Source organism: Siphateles boraxobius, unplaced genomic scaffold (genome assembly GCF_051911475.1).
Source record: "Siphateles boraxobius isolate OS27281-9 unplaced genomic scaffold, OSU_SipBor_1 119, whole genome shotgun sequence".
NCBI lineage: Eukaryota > Metazoa > Chordata > Actinopteri > Cypriniformes > Leuciscidae > Siphateles > Siphateles boraxobius.
In genome coordinates, this window is record NW_027508721.1 from 2,265,949 (window position 1) to 2,288,575 (window position 22,627).

The 22,627-nt window shown below is 37.5% G+C and overlaps 2 protein-coding genes across 2 annotated transcripts in view; one reads left to right on the top strand and one right to left on the bottom strand.

The window, feature by feature from the left end:
* The window catches only part of LOC143713118 (uncharacterized), a 311,754-nt gene that overhangs the window by 113,886 nt on the left and 175,241 nt on the right, over positions 1-22,627 (bottom strand). The window lies entirely within an intron of this gene.
* Positions 9,059-22,627, top strand: part of chrna8 (cholinergic receptor, nicotinic, alpha 8) — a 121,278-nt gene continuing 107,709 nt past the window's right edge. Inside the window, exon 1 of the mRNA XM_077204106.1 lies at positions 9,059-9,213. Within this exon, the coding sequence (XP_077060221.1) occupies positions 9,141-9,213 (73 nt within the window). The 5' untranslated portion in view covers positions 9,059-9,140. The remainder of the gene's footprint in view (positions 9,214-22,627) is intronic.

Here is a 22,627-nt window from a genome sequence, read left to right on the forward strand (position 1 = left end):
CGGAGATCTCACAGGAGGAGGGGGAGGGCGAGCTGGCCCCTCAGGCTTTGGTGGTTGTGGGGCCTGCCGTTTTTTGGTTGGTATCTGTGGGCTGGCAGCAAAAGAGTGGGATAGTCTGGTTCCAGCATACACCAGTTGTTCCATTTTCTCTGAGAAGCACAGAAGTGGAGATGCTGGAGAGAGAGATAACGTGTCTGGTGAGAGGGGCTGTTGCTCTGGTGTTATCGGAGGCTGTGATATGCTGTCCTGGTTTCCTTGGCTGTTTTCCAGAAAGTCATCCTTGGGTGCTGAATCTTGGAGCAGTGCTGGTAAGTCACAGTCTGTCTGTGGTGAGCTCTGTGGGTAGGGCTCAGCTGAGATTGTGTCCGTGAGCAGAGGTTGTTGTGGCTGAGTGGTGTTATCATTGTCCTTGTGTGATGTGTCAACCGCATGTCCATTCAGGTGCTGAAGCGAAGTCCTGTGGTCATTCATACTGTATCCAGGTGTGTGTGTGTGCCATTCAGGTAGAGTGTATTGGCACACACTGCATAAGGATGACGGAGGGAGAAGTAGATATTGTCCTTTAGCACTCTTGAACCAAGTTTGTTTGGGTGGTGGCCATTCTGTTGAAACAGTTGCCTCTGACTCCAGAAAAGATTGAAGTTGTCAATGAAGTTCACACCTTTTATATTGCAGGTTTTTTGCAGCCATGTATTAAGCCCAAGCAACCGTGAAAACCTGTTTGTTCCTCTTGCTGGGAGTGGTCCACTTATGAATGTTTGAACTTTCAGTCTTTTAAGTGTTTCAAAAAGTTCATTGAAATCCTTCTTAAGGAGTTCCGACTGCTCTTTATGAATATCATTCTTTCCCACATGAATGATGAGTCGATTTGCAGTCTTATGTTTCATAAGAATGTTCTGAAGTTCCCTGTTTACATCAGAAGTTGTTGCTTGTGGAAGGCAGCATGTGGTTGTATCCCTGCTGCTAATGTTTCTGATTATGGAGTCGCCCACTATCAGAGTCCTGGGCTCGGCTGCACTGTGAGCTGAGTGCCGCTGTCTGCTCGACCTTGAGCCCCAGTTAGCATCAGTGTTAGCTACTGGCTGATTCAGTCTGTGTTCATTCATCACATTTGGGGATTCCTCATTCATTAATACTTCAAATCGGTTCTCAAGATGTATAGGCGGTGGTAGGAGACCAGTGTTTGCAATCCTTGTCATAGCCATATCTGGGGTAGAGGATGCTACTGCGGCAATTTGTGATGCTCGTGCCATTCTGATGTCTCTAGTGCCTTTGGGTCTCGCTCCCTGTTTGTGCCATCGATTTGTAAGTCGATCGGCTTGTTTCTCTACACTCAGTATGGCCTGTCGAGGAGCACTAGATTCATGGGACTCACAGCCTGTATGCTGAGGGCGTCCATGACGAAGCTCTGTTGTGTGTTCCGTCTGGTTTGGTGGTCCCGTAATTAACTTTGTTTCAAGAACTGCAATCCTTTGTAAAAGTCTGTGGCAGTTAGAGCAGCAAGTAGATTCCAGAGGAGGCATTTTCTTATCCTTATGAATGTCCTAATGGCAGTTGTGTTTTCTCTTCCCCGGAATGTAAGCTTTCAGTGGGAGGCTGGTCGAATAAAAGAATTCTGCTTTTTTTTTCTTCTTTTTTTTTTTTTTTTTTTTTTTTAGTAATCCAAGCGTTTGAGCAGTGTGCTGATTTGCTGAAGTTAAAATTAGGTGATAAAAGGAGATCAAATATAAAAATATAAAAGCGATAGAGCAAAGCGCGGAGCAGTAAGCAAGAGCGTCCGTACAGTAGCTGAGCAGAAAGTATTCCTGAAAGTATTTTTAAACTGTAGATTGAATTTTTCGCTGTTGTGGCATCCCTTTCTTTTCAAAGCATGAGCTGTAGGTGCATTCTCTTGAGGTCCTATGCACATGCTCTTGCAAATCTCCAGCTGTTCTCTGTTAAAAGATGCATTGATCAAAATTAATTTTTGACTATTATCAATATATTCTAATGTATGTCATAAAAATGCTTTCTTTTATGTTCAAGCCAACATTGGCCTACAGCCAACACAGCATACTATATGTTGTACTGAACCAAAGATAAATTTCATGATGGGATAAGGGATATTTAGAGACTTAAAGAGATGTGTGCCTGTCCAACAGATTGTGTTTTGCAAAGGCATCCCAGAAAGATATCCCATAATGAGATGTTGAAGTCGACCAAAATAGAACATGATAATAATATATTCAAATCATAGTAGATTAGTTTATTTTTAAAGTATTTATTTATGACTATAAATTCAGCTCTTCTGGATATATTGTTTGAATACAACATTCTTCACCTATAAAATGATTTTATCACAAAAGGGACACAAATGCTTAATGGACCTGACCTTTAATTGAAACAAACCTAAAACAGAAAAGCTCAGGTTTTAACTAGTCTGACTTCATCTCTTCTTGTATAATTCATTAGAGGAGATGTTATGTGGTGTGACAGCACTGCTGCTTGTGGCAGTCTCAAATCAGAATCCTCATTACATCCTAGTTTTCCTAACCTCCTTTACAATCCACACTCATAACTTTATTTCTTATTTTACATGAATGAATCTGAATGTTATGAATGAATATGTATGCTTGAGTCCTTAGAAAAACAGTATTTTGCACTAAATTTAAGGTATAATTATCATTAAATGCTTTGACTGTTTGTAGGGTGAGATGAGGAAACAATGTACATTTAAATAATAATTTAGTGTGTGCAGGATGATGATGATGCATCAGCCAAAGTGTTATTAAGGGATACAAATAGAAATACTTGTTGCAAATTCAGTTGTCATAGCACCGGCTAAACACATAAAATTGAAAAATAATTATTCAACACACACACACACACACACACACACACACACACACACACACACACACACACACACACACACACACACACACACACACACACACACACACATACACACACACACACACACACACACACACACACACACACACACACACACACACACACACACACACACACACACACACACACACACACAATTAAAATGTATTCATTTCACACAGTTCGCCTATATTGTAATGAATAGTGTTATGTCTGAAATGTACATCTGACTAATGGAATTGCTGAAAAATAACCAGTGAATTACAATAAGTATTAAACTTTAAAATGATAAAACCAGTAACTACATGCCATTTGGGACCTTTTGTCCCAATTTTTTTACTCCAAGAGGTGTCTAATTATATCTTTTCTCTATCTATCTATCTATCTATCTATCTATCTATCTATCTATCTATCTTTTTTTTTTTTTTTTTTTTTACCTTTATTTATCCAGGTAAACTGTTTGAGAACCACTTCTCATTTACAAACATGACCTGGCCAAGAGGCTACAGGAATAAATAAGAACATACTGTACAGCTGTACATAGTCAAACACATAACACATAAACAAGCAACTAAATTAAAAAAAAGATAGACAACAAAGGGGAAAAAGAAAAGGAATAGAGTGCTTAAATATGTGTGTATAAATATGGTTCATGTCTACTATCGATTGATCAATCTATCTATCTATCTATCTACTATCGATCGATCGATCGATCGATTGATCAATCGACAAAACTGAGAAGAGCATAGCCATTCATGTTGAGATGATATCTATGGTCAAGTGAAAAAAAAAAAAATTAAAGCATTTCTTGCCAACAGATGGCAGCATATCCTACTGTAATGACATTGGATGGAAATGACATTCATCTTTATGACCAACATTACTTTTGAAAGAGCGTTGACTTACATAAAACATTTATCTATTCAAAATAAACAATAAATGTTTTTAGTGAGTTAAAACTACACTGCAACTCTCTCAGAAGTGGTTAAAGCTAATCTTCTGTTCTTCTCTCCTTGGTTTGTTCTGGTGTGATCAATAACATGACTGATATTTGCAAGTTAATGTTCATTTATAATGTGCAATGTCTTCAAGCTTGCCTGTCTCAGGTTTGCATTTTCAGGAAATCAAAAACGAATTTATTTCCATGTATCTGTATATTCTGATGATTTGTAGGCTAAATTGTTTCGTATGTTTAAACAATAGTTTGTTGAAACTTCACATCATGTAGAAATCAGGTGCCATGGTAACATGATAGCTAAAAAGGACCCAGTGTCATCTGCTAAAAGTAGCATTCTCATTTAATCTGAAGCAACAACATGTCAGTTTGTATTAACAGACACACTTATTACTATGACTTTCATAAAATAAGCTTTTGACAAATGAAATGCAACAGTTATTATTTCAAGTTATTTTTGAAAAAATGCATTTCATTTAAAGTGAAATCAAGAAAGAGATTTTCATCATCTCTTCTTTTTGAGTTGATTGAGGGTCAGTCACAAAAGTTAGATTCGGTTTCTCTCTTTTACTGTTTTTTCCCCTTGCCTTCTGCCCTCCAATCTCTGGAGCTTTAACTCCAATCTTCTGGACACTCATATACTTTCTCATATGATGAAAGGTGAAAGAGTAAAAGATAGGGAGGAATTTTTTTTGTAATATTACATTCTAGTATGTGGATATAATTGTTTACAAACATTTGTAGCATTTATAAAATGTTCTTATGATACATCATTTAATTAATAATTAAATATTATAATACACATTAAAAAGTGTTTGTGAAAGCAGGATGATTCTAAAGACTCGATTTAAAAATCATTTGTTTCCTTGATGAATGTGTAGAAAATTTTAGTAGAACAGGTTCTAAAGGATTAAAACGAAACCACATTTTCAAACCAAAAGAAAGAGTGATAATTTTTCAATATCTCCAGTGAGAAGTTCTCACATCACATTTTTGTAACCTCTAATGATGCATTCATGGCCAAAGGCTATGTTTAAATATATGATACTTGTATTCAGCCGAATGCAAGATTTCCATGGCTGTAGGCTATATGCCAGTAAGGAAATGACTTCTGACTCCAAGAAGAAGAGGAGGGCGCAATGAGAATAATGTGTTTATTGTTTTGCTAAGTTAAAACTGTCTCATTTTCATACAATAAAAGTTAGTTCATACGCTCTGAGTCAAGCTGACATTGCATGAGGCTTGTCTATTTTCCCCAACTGCTCTCTACTCTCGTCTGATGCTGAGAGACAGTTGTGCAAAGCTTGTGGATGTCGTGAGAAGGAGAGAAGAGGGAGAGGTCACATACCGGTGTCTGCCACCGATGGGGTTTTGGGGACTGTCAGATTCAATGCCCTGCTCTCTCATTCATAGTCCAGTGTGAGAACGAACGTCTGCCGGGGCACCAGTGTGTGATGAATCGGTTTGCAATTCATGCGGCTGCAAAGTGCAGTACACTGTAAAACCATATGTGCTCCAAGGGCCAGTTCCATTTTTCCATCGTTTAACACCAAGAATAATAAAGTGTTTAAATGGATTTGAATGATAATCATTTTGTACTGGTATTCTAGAATGTATTGGATGCCTTATATTGTGAATACATCCTCACTCCAGAAAAAATAATCTAAGCCATTGATTGGATTATCGTCTATTACGGCTAACAACCCGTGCCAACAATACCATTTAGCATTAAAGTAAAACAACAAACATTATTACATTTCATGGTGGGCCCAATATTGGGACGGTATGGCCTCAAGCCCATATCGTGCCTACATTTGTATTTTAACTGATGAACAGTTAAGCATTATATAATATGATGCTGTTGGTTAATTTTACTTTGCCAACTTGTCATGAATTGTTACCATAGCATAGCCATACCATAGTTGGCTAGACAATTGAACACAATGAAATCACATTGGCACTTTAATCACAGTTCTGTATGAAAGTAGAAAGAAGATAAACTTATTTAGCTATAAATATGTAACTGATATCAGAGTCAAAATCTTGTTTTATTTCTCATCATTTTATATAATTAAAAGGTCCTAAATGTGTATTTCTACCTGAAAAACTCGGGAGATATAATGATGTAAAAAAGCATTAATGTACTGACAGCCCAGCAAGAAATTATTTATAAAGATTTTTGGCGTAGGCCCCGTCCGTAGTTCATAATCTGAGGGTAGCAGATCTGCATTTCCTGTCTGAAGACGAAGGCAGGGGCGCAGCCGACCCCCCTGGTAGGTATGGACAAGGCCATCCTGGTGGTGGTGGGGAGGACGGGGGTAGTTGTCGCGACAGCATCTGCGAACTCAAACGTGAGTAAGTAACCATCTTGGTAACACTTTAGAATACGGTTCCTTCTTAAAGAATTACTACACAGCAACAAATGAGTCACACAATATTAACAAACTAGTAACTACTTTTAACTTACAAGAAATTCTGATTAACGAATTAGTAAGTAATAGTACACAGATGAAAGTGGTAGTTCACTATTAACTAATCAATAACTACTTTTTTTAATGCTTCCCAGGGAACTACTGTAAGAATAATGGTAACTAACTAGTAATGACTCAAGTGTTACTACATACTAAAACTAATTATTTGGATCCGTATTATAAAGTGAAGGTCATGGTAACTAACTAGTAATGACTAGAGTGTTACTACATACTTCTAAAGGAATTACTAATTATTTTGAGGTTTCTGGTGAAGTTTTAAATAGTAATTCCCATAGAAGTATGTAGTAACACTTTAGTAATTGCTAGTTAGTTACCATGATCTTCACTTTAGAATACGGATCCAAATAATTAGTAATTCCTTTAGAAGTATGTAGTAATATTTATGTCATTACTAGTTAGTTACCATGATTATTAAAGTAGTTACTCATGAAAAGCCAATCCTAACGTGTAGAATCTTCGAATCCTTCTCAAGATATTTGCACACACATATATGAGCTAGGAGACATACATAAAAACATTTTTTTGTGAGGTAGGTTAAATAATAAAATCACTATATATGGTATTTGGATGGCTGATAACTCAATATGTTCCAGTCGTCACCGTGACTCTAGTGATTCAATGCCAGTCCAGAGGAATGCCAGAAAATTGGCCACATACAAGTAAGGTCCCAACAACTGCATTTAAAAATCCATTTCTTTAATATTATTCAGTTGATAAATAGTTCTCTAGGAGAGAGCATAGGCTAATTATTTCCCAAATCATAAGTCTGCTATGCTATTACACATTGATAAACCTTGTGTATTCGTTTACAATAGCAGTTAAAATGTTAATGTAGTGCTAGTCATTTGTCCTGCATTAGTTATTGATTAGTTTTGCATGAATTATGAAACTTTTCCAGTAGTTCTCAGGGAAGCATTAAAAAAATAGTAGTTATTGATTAGTTAATAGTGAACTACCACTTTCATCTGTGTGCTATTACTTACTAATTAGTTAATCAGAATTTCTTGTTAGTTAATAGTAGTTTTTAGATTGTTAATATTGTGTTACTCGTTTGTTCCTGTGTAGTTTTTCATTAACGAAGGAACCGTATTCTAAAGTGTTACCCCAATCTTTTATACAGAGAGTATAAGGACGTGATTGGATAGATGTGAGGGTAATAAGTGACGTAGTAATTAAGTCTTCCTGGCAGAACTTTATGCTAAAGCTTTCATTTAATTGCTCTTCTATTCTCCTACAATCCATTACCCTCTTTAAGGTCACAAACCTCTGGACTTTTTGTATTACCTAGGATATTTAAGTCCACTAAATAAGGGAGAGTGTTTTTGTATTTGGTTTCTAAACTCTGGAATAACCTTCCTGATGGTTAAATCTAGATTAAAGACATATCTCTTTAGCCAAGCATTCACATAATGCACCTCATAACCTTGTGCTTCAGTTATATGAGATGAAATGCATGATCGTTGCTTGCAATGTTATGAACAGCAGCTACGCTAATTACTTTCCTTTTGCTTTTCTATTTTATCTCGGGGTGCCCATCCCGAGCTACCTGGAGACTACATCAGCGCCAGTTTGGATCCAGCCTCTTACAAAGGCTTCAGATGACCTAACACCTGTGAAGAGACGACTCCAACTCCTGTGAGGACTTCAGATGACGCCAACTCTGAATCAACATGCACCAATGCTAAATTTCTATATATCTTGTCTATCTATAAAGATAAATCTATAATAATTACTTCAATGAGCTCATTGTTTCTGCCTATATCCAGGTGGATGCTGCACATTGGTGGTGGTTGAAGAGATTCCCCCCTTCCATGTAAAGTGCTTTGAGTAAGCTAACTGTGTGAATTGTTAGCTAACTGTGTGATTTGTATTGTACAAGAACTGTATTGAAAATTGCAAATATATGTGAATTGATTTGAATTGAAAATATTAAAATGCTTTTTGTAGTCAATACTTCAATGAACCTGTACCCTGAAAAAATATTCAATGAAGTAGAAAGTGTGAAAACTAACCCCGGTCTGCGCTAACCTAACTGCAACAGTCTACACACCTTTGACTTCTTTGACATTACCTCGTGAACAATATCGCTTTAAGTGCTTTGCTCATATGGCGGAATAGTGACAGGAATCATGTATTAAACCACAGAAAACATCGACCTTCCGATAATTAGGTAACGTCTTAACCTCTAAAATAAATTAATTAACCGAGAGGAATGTAATAGGCCTACCTACTTCAGATTTAGTGCACCGATCACAAACACCTGATGATGCGCTCGGGCTGTAAAGTGATATTTATAAATCCTAACTGAACCAAAAACGATACATGAAGAACATTGCCCAAGAAGAGGCGTTTAAATCTCCGCTCGGATTCAATATTTTAAATCCAGATTTTACAAGCATCATATTGAGCTTGAAGCTTAACCACAGCAAGCGATAGAGTGAAATTATTTCTGCGGATAGCGCGTGTCCAGATGGTGTCTTTACGCATAATGTAGCAGCGCGCGCAATCATGCAAACTGTTTAGGCTATATTGTAATGCATAGTGATTAGTCTTGGCTGAGATTGATTAACCAAAGGGGGAAAAAACAGCTTATGGGTCACAGTTTATAAGGATAACATACCGATGAAAGACAGACTGATCTTGCATTCCGGTCAGTGAGTGTGTTTGAGAAATTAAAAGCAAATGGGAGCGAGAGAGAGAGAGAGAGAGAGAGAGAGAGGAGGGCGCGCGCAAGTGTTCCACCTAAGCACACAGCTCGGATGCTGACAGACTAAAGTTTCGTCGGCGTGTGTGAATGAGGACAACTTCCAATTAAAGGAATGATGCAGAATCAAAGGCATTGTGGAATTCTACACCTTGGATATTTTATTTGGACATCATTTTGTATTAAAGGTAGGTGCTGCTGTTTTTCTAGCTTAATTCATTTGCGTAACATAGCTACAATTTACTTGATTGATCTGTAGTAAAAGTGAACTTCGCGAAGGTGCATAGTTATCTAGATGATTTGCTTTTACTTGTTTTAAAGTGTAACTTAGCGTGAATAGTACGTAGCTATGACAAAATAATTACTTAGACTTACTGAATTAGAGCTAGGATTGATCATTCCACTGTGTAAAAATATTAGCATATGTTTGTTTTTATGTATTGCTTGAGTGTCTGTGTCTGCACCTCGACCTTGTAATACCCCGGAACATCTGTCATGATCTCACTGAAGCATGAACAAAAATATAGTTAAACATCCTTAGATCTGCTCGCCATTGTCGCCAATACGCCGATGTGAGACGCAAGCAACCATGTAGCAAGCACATAAAGGATTTACAACCTATAATTTCAGGGTAGTCTATATTATAGGTTAGCTCATTGCATGAGAATTTGCGCGCTCATCAAGTGCATGTCTCTAAGCTTGACTTCCTTTCGATACTTTCAATTAACCGTTAACACCTTCCTCAATAAATCTTTTATGCGTGAGTGATATTATGCCTGAGTGGCATTTAATATTGATTAACTCACGTTTCAGACAAAAATTGGCGAGTTGGTATGTATTCCTTTGCTGACACAGACATGTGTTCCAAAAGAAACCAAAGCATAAATATTTGTTTGTAAACACAGAAAAGCAGACTGATATAAACAGTGAAATGTCCAATTGACAGTATATCAGCACTTTTAGAACACCACTCAGCCAAACAAATTTTAGGAACGAAACTTTGTATAATCCACCTCTCTCACACATTAGCATTGGAACTGTTCCTCTGAATAGTAACCTGTCTAAAAACATGTAGGCCTACAGAACTTGGTTTGTGTCATGATTACTTTTTGGATAAGCAACACATTCTGTTCCTGAGATATGAAAGAGGTCTCTTGGTGTCCTTTTATTCCCCTTAAAGCCAAAGCATGATTAAAACTCTTACAGTAGATTGATTGTGTCTGGACATTCAGTGTGTGTGTGGGTTTAACTTCTAACCATTTAAGGTCTGGGATTGCCCTAAAACTATTTACAGAGGTCACTCTCACCCAATGCTTTAAGTAAAAATTACTTCAATTTATGATTCTGGTCAGCTGTGTGCCAATTATGGTAATATTATAATGCGGACTGCAGATTTCTTTAAAAGGTAAAACATTTGCAGACAAGGGCCACTGGATTCCTGGACAACTCATGTCTATTCTTTAATGATAAAATTGTGGGCAATGTTGTGTAAATTCAAATTGATTTTTTTTATTTAAAAACCCGACCCTAAACCTAATGTTAGTGGGGCATAAGTAGAAAACATACATGAGATTGTACAAATTAATACGAATTAGCCACCAATTCGCCAAAACATAGAAAAATTACAAATTGCCACGAGTGTGTGTTGTCCTACACACATTTCAAATCTGTATGCCTTTTTTTTCTGTGACACTGTGATACGCTGTGCATATGTGAGAACCAATGCATTTAAAAGCAGGAATATACAAATTATGTTTTACTGTTTTGTTGTTAACAGAATTAGTATTTTCCTTATATTGGCAGAAATGTAACTGTAACCAAGATTCGGACAATATTCACACCACTCTCCCAGCTGGAGGGTTAGAATTTATAGCATGACCTTAAAATCCCATATACCAGCAGCTTACACTATTTGGCTGAGAGGAAATTGTCAACATGCAAATTAAAGAGAGATGGCAGTCATATGTTTTGCATCAGTAACATATAGTGGAAATGGCTGGCCTGAGTGAGCCAAGCCTCATCATCATGTCAGTAACGTAACCCACTGATTGTATCAATATTTACTTCATGTCAAAAATGCATTAATTCTTCCCTTTGCTTCCACACGTCTGGGAAGCTCTTCCAATAGATGTTGGAACATAGATGCAGTGATTGGCTCTGCTTAAAATTCAAGAGCAGCAAGTTTTCCAATTCATTGCAGTTGGGTTCAGTGTGGTTCAGGTCTGAGCTTGAACACCAAACCCAGTTAACTATTTCTACATGAACCTCACTTTGTGAACTGGGCCATTGTACATCATACTTTCATGTTTAAAAGTTTTTTAAAGGTTTTTTTTTAAAGGGGGAGGGACCAAAAAAGTTTGAGAACCACTGCTTTTAAAACAGTTCACTAAAAGGTTCTTTGAGGAACCTAAAATGAGTCATCATGCAAATAATTAAAACATGTCTCCTTATATAGAACCTTTTGGCATAAATAGTTCCTTGCAATTGAGCCAAGAACCCTATGGTTCTATTTAAAAACCTTTTTTTCTAAGAGCATAAGGCATGGAATCAAACTAGCTAAACTTGTTAATTCACACTTACAAATAATCAGATAGAATAAAGTAGTATGCGTATTTGGCATGCTGTCCGAGGAGAGGGCTCCAAGCTCGGTATTTTGTCCCGAACCCAGAGTACTCCTCCCGTATTTCTGGTTAGGAAAGTAACCGGGCGAGTGTGAGGAGACGGGGTGGTGGAGGAATGCTGAAAACTGTCGAGGAACATAGGTGAGTCGACTGCGTATATATAGACCTCCACTCATGCTGATTGGGTTGACATGTTGATTACTGATTGTTGACATCAGATTGGAATGACGTGATGATTGGATAGATAATTTTAACGTGTTCCTTCTGAACTTTGTTAATAAAACATAATTTAATGTTTTTAGCCATGTACAGTAGTTCACACACCTGCTGTTTAAGGTTGCCAAGCAACATAACTTGTTACTTTATGATAGAATTAAGTGATGTGAGGTCACAGGTGTTCATATATCGGTAGTGGTTTTGTGCATGGTGTATCCAATTAGAATTTAGACTGTTATGTGATTTACAATTAGCCTATAAACACAAAGCTGTGGTAAAGGTGCCTCTCCTAAAAGAGTTCTAAAATAGACTAGTTCTCCAGCGTATACACCACACTCACACACAACATCTGGACCTTCTGATGCACATTACATCACACACAAAAAAAAAAGATAAATAAAACCAGTTCCACTGTGACTGATTGTGTTTTATGCAAATTCCAGGGGTCAGATCGCACAGATTCATATGTCAAGTACCAGATTGCGGCATTGGGCACTTATGAGGAAGAACTACTACCAAGGTTTTCCAAAGTTATTCTGCTGTTTTTTTTGGGGGGTATTTTTTATAGACAGTCATTGGCAAGTACAAAGTATCCTTGAGCACAACTGCATATACTAGGGCTCCTCAATCCTGTTCATGACATTTCTCCTAATATAGATCCCTTTTGGCATTCCACTATAGTGGCATATTGATGGAAAGCATTTTGTACCTCTTTGTGCACATCTAGTGACTTTTCGGTATGCAATCATCACTTAATGCAGGCAGAAATTGGCAGCCAGAAGAGTGAGAAAAAGAGAGGACTAACATGAGCCATTAAGGTCTAACTTGAAGACCACATGCATCATCATCTGATTCATTTTTCAAGGTGTAGTGCTGCCTGTAGAAAAAAGCATGCTGCAGTCAGTCAGCATAGGAAAGGTCTGATTTTAAAGAGCAGAGATTCACCAAAATTGTCATGCTAGGATCCACCAAAAACATTTTAGAGTGAAATATGAGGGCTAAATAAACACATGTATTCACTATTCAAATATACATACTCATACAGTACCCTATACTTTCAAGAAGAGACAGGGATCTCACTTCTCAATTTCCTACTATATTTATTGCTAAATACTAATTACCAGTTTACTAGATAAATTGACTATTTTAGAAATGGATTTAGAGTAAATCCTATCAACAGGGAAGTAAGTTTATAAGAAAATGTAACTTTGTGTAACTTTCGTGTTCATTTACAACAAAAAATGTGTTACTTTTCATCTGATTACAGTATGTAAAACACATTACTTTTTTAATGTTCTGTAATTGTTATTAAATGAAAAATAAATAAAAAACATTTTACAGATAAGGCCTGGATTCCAATTATTGTGTAATGAATAGCTATATTCAATTATAAAAATCCATCCATTCAACCGAGGCATCAGTATATTATTTAGTGATACTGTCCTACATGCATAGTACTTAGTATAAACAAACATTTAAAATATCAAATATTTAACCACAACAACATTTAGGTAATATAATAATGTCAGTCTGTGTTCCCCTGTCATTTCTTGTTTTAGCACTTCTCAATTATCTCTATTAGGCTTCCCAGGTGTCCCTGATTTACCACGCCCCCTTGTTATCTTGTTTAGCTTGTTTGCCCTTGTATTTAAGCCCTGTGTTTCAGTCCAGTCTTGGTGAGTTGTTGTGTGTGTTATACTGTTGATGTTGGTGGTTGATGATGCTTTCCCTGAGTCCTGTTCCTAGCCTGAGTCTTTGTCAAGTTTGGAGTTTGTTCAATAAAGTGTGTGCTGCAAGTGGATCCTGCTGCTCCCTTGTCTCAACCACCATCGTTACTATATATATATAATGTTTCATTTAGAGATTAAATGTGAAAATATCCCTTTTACAGATTCTGTTAACTATATGTAACGTTGCACCTAACTGTCATTAGAGTGTTAGTAGAGTATTGGTAGACTGGTAGGGTTAGAATAAGTTGACATGTAGTTGCAAAGCTACTTATAGTCAGTAGAATGTCTGTTGGAGGACCATCACAATAAAGATCACAATATTAAACAGCCAGTCTACTAATACTCTAATGAGAGTTAGTAGAAACATTACTTATAGTCAACAGCATGTTCAAAAGGATCCGTCAAAATAAAGTGTTACCGGAAATACATTTGATTACAAATTTTAATGTTTGGTTTGATTAGAAATCTGTACAATTTATTTATTTTTTCTTGGTTGACAGCCCTACTTCTAACACATTACCCTGGATTTTAGCTAGACATGACATGTGATTGTCCTCAGAGTTGACAAATCTAAAAGCAATGATTTGTAGGAAAAGTGATAAAGTTAATGTAAAGTTAATATTTCACACTCTAAATAATGTGTGACCTTATTTAGGCTCTAGAAAGCAGATATTGTGAAAATAAGGGATTAGTCACTTTCCAGGGTTAGTCTCTTCACCCCTATTCTCTCTACTCTGCCCCTTTTAGCCCAGGACTGACTGCCATTAGTGAATGAATTTACAGGGAAAGTGTTCTTTGTTTAGCCCTGATCTTGGAAAAGAGTGGTGTGATAGCCATTCAGCTTTTAAAGCCAGACGTTCATCACTAATCTAGACTATATCACAATCCTACAGAGAGTGAGCTGACCCATTTATTCCACAGGGATTTTCTCTTTCTCTCTCTCTTTTTTTCCACTCACTTTTTTCCAAACGCATGAGGTGCAACTTGATGTGTTATTAGACCGGATGATTTGATGTTTGAGTAAAAGAATATCTTGTTCCTGATCAGGCTTCCATATAAAATGATTTGCTCTTTATCCTCAGTGGAGAAGAAGAGTAATAAAATGAGTAATTTTTCACATACAAGTGTACCAGAAGATTAAGCCGAATTTACAGCGTTTCTGATTCTGATCTAACTTGTGCCGCCATAATCATACTTAGATAAATCCCCATAAAAGGCCTGGACTATGAATAAGCAAACAGTCATGCACACGCAAAGAACATCTGCGTCTGGTCCTTTCCAGCAGAAGATGTAATCAGAGAAAGAAGAGCTTGAGAAATAAAAAATAAAAAAACAACAACATCTGTCTTTTCCCATTTCTTTCATTCTCTTTCTCTTATATTGTCCTTTCTGTGACCTGTAACCTTCTCTTTTCATCTAATACATTGGTTCTTAACTGGTGGGTAAAGATCCAAAAATGTGTAATAAGTAACAAGAAACTCATTTGACAAGACACACACTGAATTAATAGGAGATGGCCAGCACCATTAAAACAAAAAAGGGGGAAACAAAACCATACAAACTCTCACAACAGTAACAACAAAAACCCTGCAATTAACACAATACATTTAACTACATTTAGAGACATGGATACCATTTTAGTAAATGCAAACAGAATGCTATAAGACCAAAGTCACATTGATCAGGACATCAGATTTTCCTATGTCCCCTCTAAGTTGGTACACTTCTTCTGGTACTCACTTCCTTTAGTATTCCCATAAAAACAGTTCAACTGTTTTTAACCTCTTTGTCACTAGGCTGGTCCATTCCCACGACACACCAGGTACTAAACATTTCAAGTCATCTTAAAAAAATATTTTTTTTAAATTGCATTTTATCCAAAGAGGATTTTTAACTGGTTTAAATGCTTTAACCTTAAGCCAAATTAAATAACTATTAATTTGCACTGACTCAGTACAATTACGAATAAAGATATTAAAACAAACCAGTTTAGTAATGTCTTTTCATTTATTGTTCAATGCAAAGATGAATGTATAATCATGTGTGGTATAAATCCTGGCCATCACAGAGTCAAACATTTAAACAAGGAAACATTACTTTACATCCCCTCATCCACAAGAAAACATTAACAAACCTTTGTTAAGTAAACAAACAACAACAAAAAACAAATCTATTAAATACAGGTTCCCTTACAAAACGTCATATGTGTGTGTGCCTCTCAAATATACAAGTGAACAAACAAACAAAATTAATAATAAAATATTTATATTATATTTTATCATTCAAATAATTGTTATTATAATTACATATATTGTTGTTGTAATAATACTAATACATTTTTATAAAAATAATAATAAAGTTTGATTTTTAACGGAATTTTATTTTTTAGCTTTGTGCTTAGTTTTGTAATAAACAGTTGTCATACTGTGTCGCCACTTGATGGGCAATGTAAAATACTAAAGCAAAACCAGTCAAGACTACTGCCCTAACACACTCTCTCACCAAACTTAGTTCTCTTTTTCTCTTCCATTTCTTTTCACTTTATATCCAGCTTTCTCTTTTGTGACCAGTCTCGCGATCACAATGCTTCCATTATGCTCTCTTCGCTATTATGTTTCAGCATTTGCATGAAGTTCAAAAAATCACCCATCACACCATCACTGTCAGGGCCAGACTCTCTTTGAGCTTGCTGATCTCAAAGCCACCCACCTCCCTCTGGAGTCTCCTTGACTGTTGTTATGGGGTTAAGCATTGAATGCTAGCACTCAAGTGAGGTGTGAGGAAAAGTTCAGTGAACACTTGTTTCCCAGGCAGGCTGAAGTGGCATATACTTGTTCCAGTCTGATTAAATATGTAATATCACTCTGCCCCACATTGTGTTTCACAGCATCTGTTTCTCAGCTTATTTATTTACCCACCTCCTTTGTCATTTGTGTTTGTAATTAATGGTCTTTTGTGTACTTTTTTTACCTAATGGGTTTTCTTTTACTTAAGATTCATAATTTCCTAGTAAAATTATTATCATCTAATGCACACATTATGGAAGCAATGTTAAAATAATTTAATTGTGTTGATTACAAAATACTAAAAACTACACTAAACAAAATTATAAACGCAACACTTTTGTTTTTGCCCCCATTTTTGATGAGCTGAACTCAAATATCTAAGACTTTTTCTATGTACAGAAAAGGCCTATTTCTCTCAAATATTGTTCACAAATCTGTCTAAACCTGTGTTAGTGAGCACTTCTCCTTTGCTGAGATAATCCATCCACCTCACAGGTGTGGCATATCAAGATGCTGATTAGACAGCATGATTATTGGACAGGTGTGCCTTAAGCTGGCCACAATAAAAAGCCACTCTAAAATGTGCAGTTTTATCACACAGCACAATGCCACAGATGTCGCAAGTTTTGAGGGAGTCTGCAATTGGCATGCTGACTGCAGGAATGTCCACCAGATCTGTTGCCCGTGAATTGAATGTTCGTCTCTCTACCATAAGCCGTCTCCAAAGGCATTTCAGAGAATTTGGCAGTACATCTAACCGGCCTCACAACAGCAGACCACGTGTAACCACACCAGCCCAGGTCCTCCACATCCAGCATCTTCACCTCCAAAATTGTCTGAGACCAGCCAACCGGACAGCTGCTGCAACAATCGGTTTGCATAACCAAAGAATTTCTGCACAAACTGTTTGAATGCACAGAGATACCGTGATGAGATCCTGAGGCCCATTGTTGTGCAATTCATCCAAGACCATCACCTCATGTTGCAGCATGATAAAGCACGGCCCCATGTAGCAAGGATCTGTACACAATTCCTGGAAGCTGAAAACATCCCATTTCTTGCATGGCCAGCATACTCACCGTACATGTCAACCATTGAGCATGTTTGGGATGCTCTGGATCGGTGTATACAACAGCGTGTTCTGCCAATATCCAGCAACTTTGCACAGCCATTGAAGAGGAGTGGACCAACATTCCACAGGCCACAATCAACAACCTATACAACTCTATGTGAAGGAGATTTGTTGCACTGCGTGAAGCAAATGGTGATCACACCAGATACTGACTGGTTTTCGGACTGTAACCACTGATGAACATAGTCAGTTTTGATGAGAGAGAAAAAAAACTATACGAGTGAACCCGTAACCTCTGACACGCTTGGCAAAAGATCTACCACTAGACCATTTAAGAACTCAAACAAATTTCGTGGATCGATGCATTTATTTATGGGTTGAGCAGAGAGGCTGCACAGTTTGACAAGTTTGTACCCAGCACTTCTGAAAATGCACTTCCGAATGCGTCTCTGTCCCCTGCACATTTCAAACCAAACCGACGCCCGTGCCCCCCGATACAGTACAACTGCACATTTTAGAGTGGCCTTTTATTGTGGCCAGCCTAAGGCCCACCTGTGCAATAATCATGCTGTCTAAACAGCATCTTGATATGCCACACCTGTGAGGTGGATGGATTATCTCGGCAAAGGAGAAGTGCTCACTAACACAGATTTAGACAGATTTGTGAACCATATTTGAGAGAAATAGGCCTTTTGTGTACATAGAAAAAGTCTTAGATCTTTGAGTTCAGCTCATGAAAAATGGGGGCAAAAACAAAAGTGTTGTGTTTATAATTTTGTTCAGTATACTTGACAAATTATTGGAACTAGTTCATTTTTTGGCTCTTTTATTGAATGGATGGATGGATGGATGGATTGATTTATTAAAGGGTTAGTTCACCCAAAAATGAAAATGATGTCATTAATGTCTCACCCTCATGTCGATCCAAGCCCGTAAGACCTCCGTTCATCTTCAGAACACTGTTTAAGATATTTTAGATTTAGTCCGAGAGCTTTCTGTCCCTCCATTGAAAATGTATGAACGGCATACTGTCCTTGTCCAGAAAGGAAATAAAGACATCATCAAAGTAGTCCATGTGACATCAGTGGGTTAGTTAGAATGTTTTGAAGCATCGGAAATACATTTTGGTCCAAAAATAACAAAAACTAGGACTTTATTCAGCATTGTATTGTCTTCCGGTTCTGTTGTGGATCCGCGTTCAGTGACGCTGCTGACGTAAGACGCTGCTGACGTGTGTCTGGTGCGCCCGTGCTTCGTTTACAGTCTGAGGGAGACGCACGCTGGAAACAAAACAATCTTCACAAACATGTCTAAGGATTTCCACACAGAGGAAGACTTGCATTTTTTTGCCCAGCCATATTTATTTGAACCGAATACACGGACGCACCAGATACACGTCAGCAGCGTCTTACGTCATCAGCGTCACTGCGGACTCGTGAACGCGGATCCCCAACAGAACCGGAAGACAATACAATGCTGAATAAAGTCGTAGTTTTTGTTATTCTTGGACCAAAATGTATTTCCGATGCTTCAAAACATTCTAGCTAACCCACTGATGTCACATGGACTACTTTGATTATGTCTTTATTTCCTTTCTGGACAAGGACAGTATACCGTTCATACATTTTCAATGGAGGGACAGAAAACTCTCGGACTAAATCTAAAATATCTTAAACTGTGTTCTGAAGATGAACGGAGGTCTTACGGGCTTGGAGCGACATGAGGATGAGTCATTAATGACATCATTTTCATTTTTGGGTGAACTAACCCTTTAAGAGTGCTTACAAAGTTAATAAAATGGGTTTGTTTCCCCAAGGCAACAGAGGGTGAATCAATGACGGCACATACATTGAAATGAGATTGTGCTGACCAGTGGGAAAAAGGATTTAAATAAGTAATGAAATTTAACGAACATGATTTAAAGACTTATGTGCTATAGATGTGACCAGAATAGTGTTAGTCTGGAACACAACAGCCACAGTATCTCTTTCTTGGTTTCCATCATTAGACAGTCTTCTCCATGCCTTAAATATGCATTTGAATCACATTCACCATCTGCCCTCAGGCTGAGATATGCCTGAGGCCCAAACACTTATTCCATTAGGATGAATTAGGGTAATCTGGAACACCTAAACTCTGATGTGTACATTTCACAAGCAAGTCTACAGTGTGTTAACACTAGACTCATTTGAGATGCCAAATGCCTCGCATTCAGTGTAAAGGAGAGTAGACGGCTGCAGTCAGGGGTGGAGAAGAAGAGCAGTCAAATCAGACAAATCTCACTTCTCGTGTGGATCAGCAATCTACATGTTAAGGCAAATATTGCTTTCATTTTCTTTCTGGCCAATTAAGTGGATACAGTTGAACAAGTCCAGCGAATTTATTATTAAGCTTCACTAGTTTCTGTCTTTGTTTCTCCATCTGTCTCCATCTTTGTTGTTTATAAAAACAATGTTTCAGAAATATAATTTTAAATCATACATTCTAGAAATTACTGTCAGAGTGTTCACATTATTCACACAGATTAAAAAAAAAAGTATATTACACGAACAAACAGAGTTAAAAAGATAATATTTTTGACCAAACAAAACATCACATTGTTCTAAGCCAATGATTTCTGAGATGAAAAGCCAGTAAGTTTTTATTTGCTTTTAGTCACGCTTTTCAGTTTGTGCAGTTGTTGGAAAACTGGGATGTCTGCCTCTAAAAGAGCGTTTTGGCACAAGTTACATCAAGTTGGACAGCATTTCTAACCGGCATACTTTATGGTGGTGATCACTAGTGGTCTATCTCTGCAGATTGTTAATTTCAAATCCTAGCAGGGTTTTCATGTGATCTCAGTCCAATTTTGGCTATTCCATTCTATTATGTCCTTTATGAAAAAAAGTTTGCTTGAACTTCAATGTACATTAATGTGTAACAATGTATACATTAATTTTCACTGTTATGCTGATGATACTCAGCTCTTACCAAACTTACCAATTCACAAAATTAATGGAATGCATAGCAGATATAAAAAACTGGATGACTAGCAATTTCCTACTACTTAATTCAGAAAAAACAGAAATTCTAATTATTGGACAAGAAATTTCCTCACGTAATAACCTACAATACTGTTTAACACTTGATGGCTGCTCTGTCAAGTCCTCGTCGTCGGTTAGGAACCTGGGTGTGCTCTTTGATACAAATCTTTCATTTGAAAGTCACGTGTCTAGTATCTGTAAAACCGCATTTTTTTCATCTTAAAAATATATCTAAATTACTTCATATGCTCTCAATGAAAAAGGCAGAACAATAAGTTCATGCGTTCATGAAATCAAGGCTAGATTATTGTAATGCTATAATAGGTGGTTGCCCTGCATGCTTAATAAACAAACTACAGCTGGTCCAAAACGCAGCAGCTGGAGTTGTTACCAGAACCAGAAAGTATTAGCCCGGTTCTGTCAACACTGCATTGGCTCCCTATTAAAAATCGTATACATTTTAAAATATTGCTGATGACTTGCAAAGCACTAAATGATTTAGCTCCCCAGTACTTGTGCGGGCTCTTAACACATTATAGTCCTTCACGTCTATTGCGATCTCAAAATTCCGGTAAGTTGATAATACCTAGAATATCAAAATCGACTGCTGGTGGTAGATCCTTTTCCTATTTAGCACCAAAACTGTTTATAGGATAGGGGACAGAACACACCCTTGTGGTGCCCCTGTGTTTATGGCTTTTAACGATGAGACACATGAGTTAAATTTGACTTGTTGGCTACGGTTCGTCAAAAAGTCAAAAATCCACGAAACTAGTCTTGGGTTAACACCAAGGTGAACCAATTGTTTTACCATCAGGTGGGGTTGGATTGTGTTGAAGGCACTGCTGAAATCTATGAACAAAATCTTGACAAGACTCTTTGCCTGTTCAATGTGCTCACATATATGTTGTTTGTCAGAGTCAGCAGTCCATCTTCAACCCCTCTCTCCACACGTTAAGCAAATTGAAATGGGTCTAAGGATGGTGTGACCTCACATAGAAAACATTTTTTCAGAATTATTTTTCAAAACATTTCATTGCCGTAGATGTTAGGGCTACAGGGCGCAAGTCATTAAGTTCCCTAGGTTTATTATTTTTGGGTAGAGGCACGATCAAAGATTTTTTCCATAGACAAGGAACTACACCATTGTCTATCGACAGCTGGAACAGCCTTTGAAAGGGGTGTGCCAGCTGATCTGCGCACACCCTTAATGTCCTGCTGCTAATACCATTCACATGGATTCACATGTCTAAAGTAAGACTTAACCAGTTCCTGTTCAGCTGTAAAATCATGAATATCAAATCTGCAATAAAAACCATTCAAGTCATTTGAAAGTTCATTTTCCGCTACCATACAATGCCTCTTAGACCTGTATCCTGTGATGGCCTGGACCCCCTGCCAAGCTCTCCTACCATCATTTCTAAAAAAGTTATCTTATTTACGTTTATATGCTGCTTTACAGTCCCTGATCATACCTTTTATGTTTTTCTGCACAGTCCTTTTCTCTTCTCTATTTCCTCCCACTTTGAACAGTCGCTTTTTTGGTTAAGAAGTTGTTTTAATTCTGGAGTTACCCAGGGCTTTAGAGTAAAAGGCGTCCTGGATATTTCCATAGCACTGGTCGAGGCAGGCTGTATCGCGGGTGGGACAAGTGACATATTGCTGGTATGTGGGTAAGTGCTCCTTTAGGCTACATTAATTAAAGTCTCCCATCACAAAGTTAGCAGAATCTGGAGCCTCTGACTCCGACTGAGCTACAAGTGTCATGATTCTGCCATCTAGTTCTCGTCTTTCTTTAAGTCTTGAGGCAGGATCATGACAGACCCATGTTTTATGTGCAAACACATGGCTTTGTTGGGCCATGTGCTTGTGTTGTCTCGTCATCTAGCCCCGCCCTCCTTGTTATCCTTGTTTAGTCATTATTGCTTCCCCATTATCACCTGTCTCCCTCATTAGTTTGTCTCTATTTAATCCCCTCGTGTTTGCTGTCCAGTGTCGGTTCATTGACAATCTGTGTCAAGTTTGTGAGTAACCTGTCAAGAATATTCGTCCTGTTGAGCTATTTTTTGTATCAGTTGTTTGTCTTCTAGTATTTTGTCAGTATCTTGGTCTAGTTAGTCACCTTAGTCCTGTCTTGTTTTGCCCCCTCGTGGG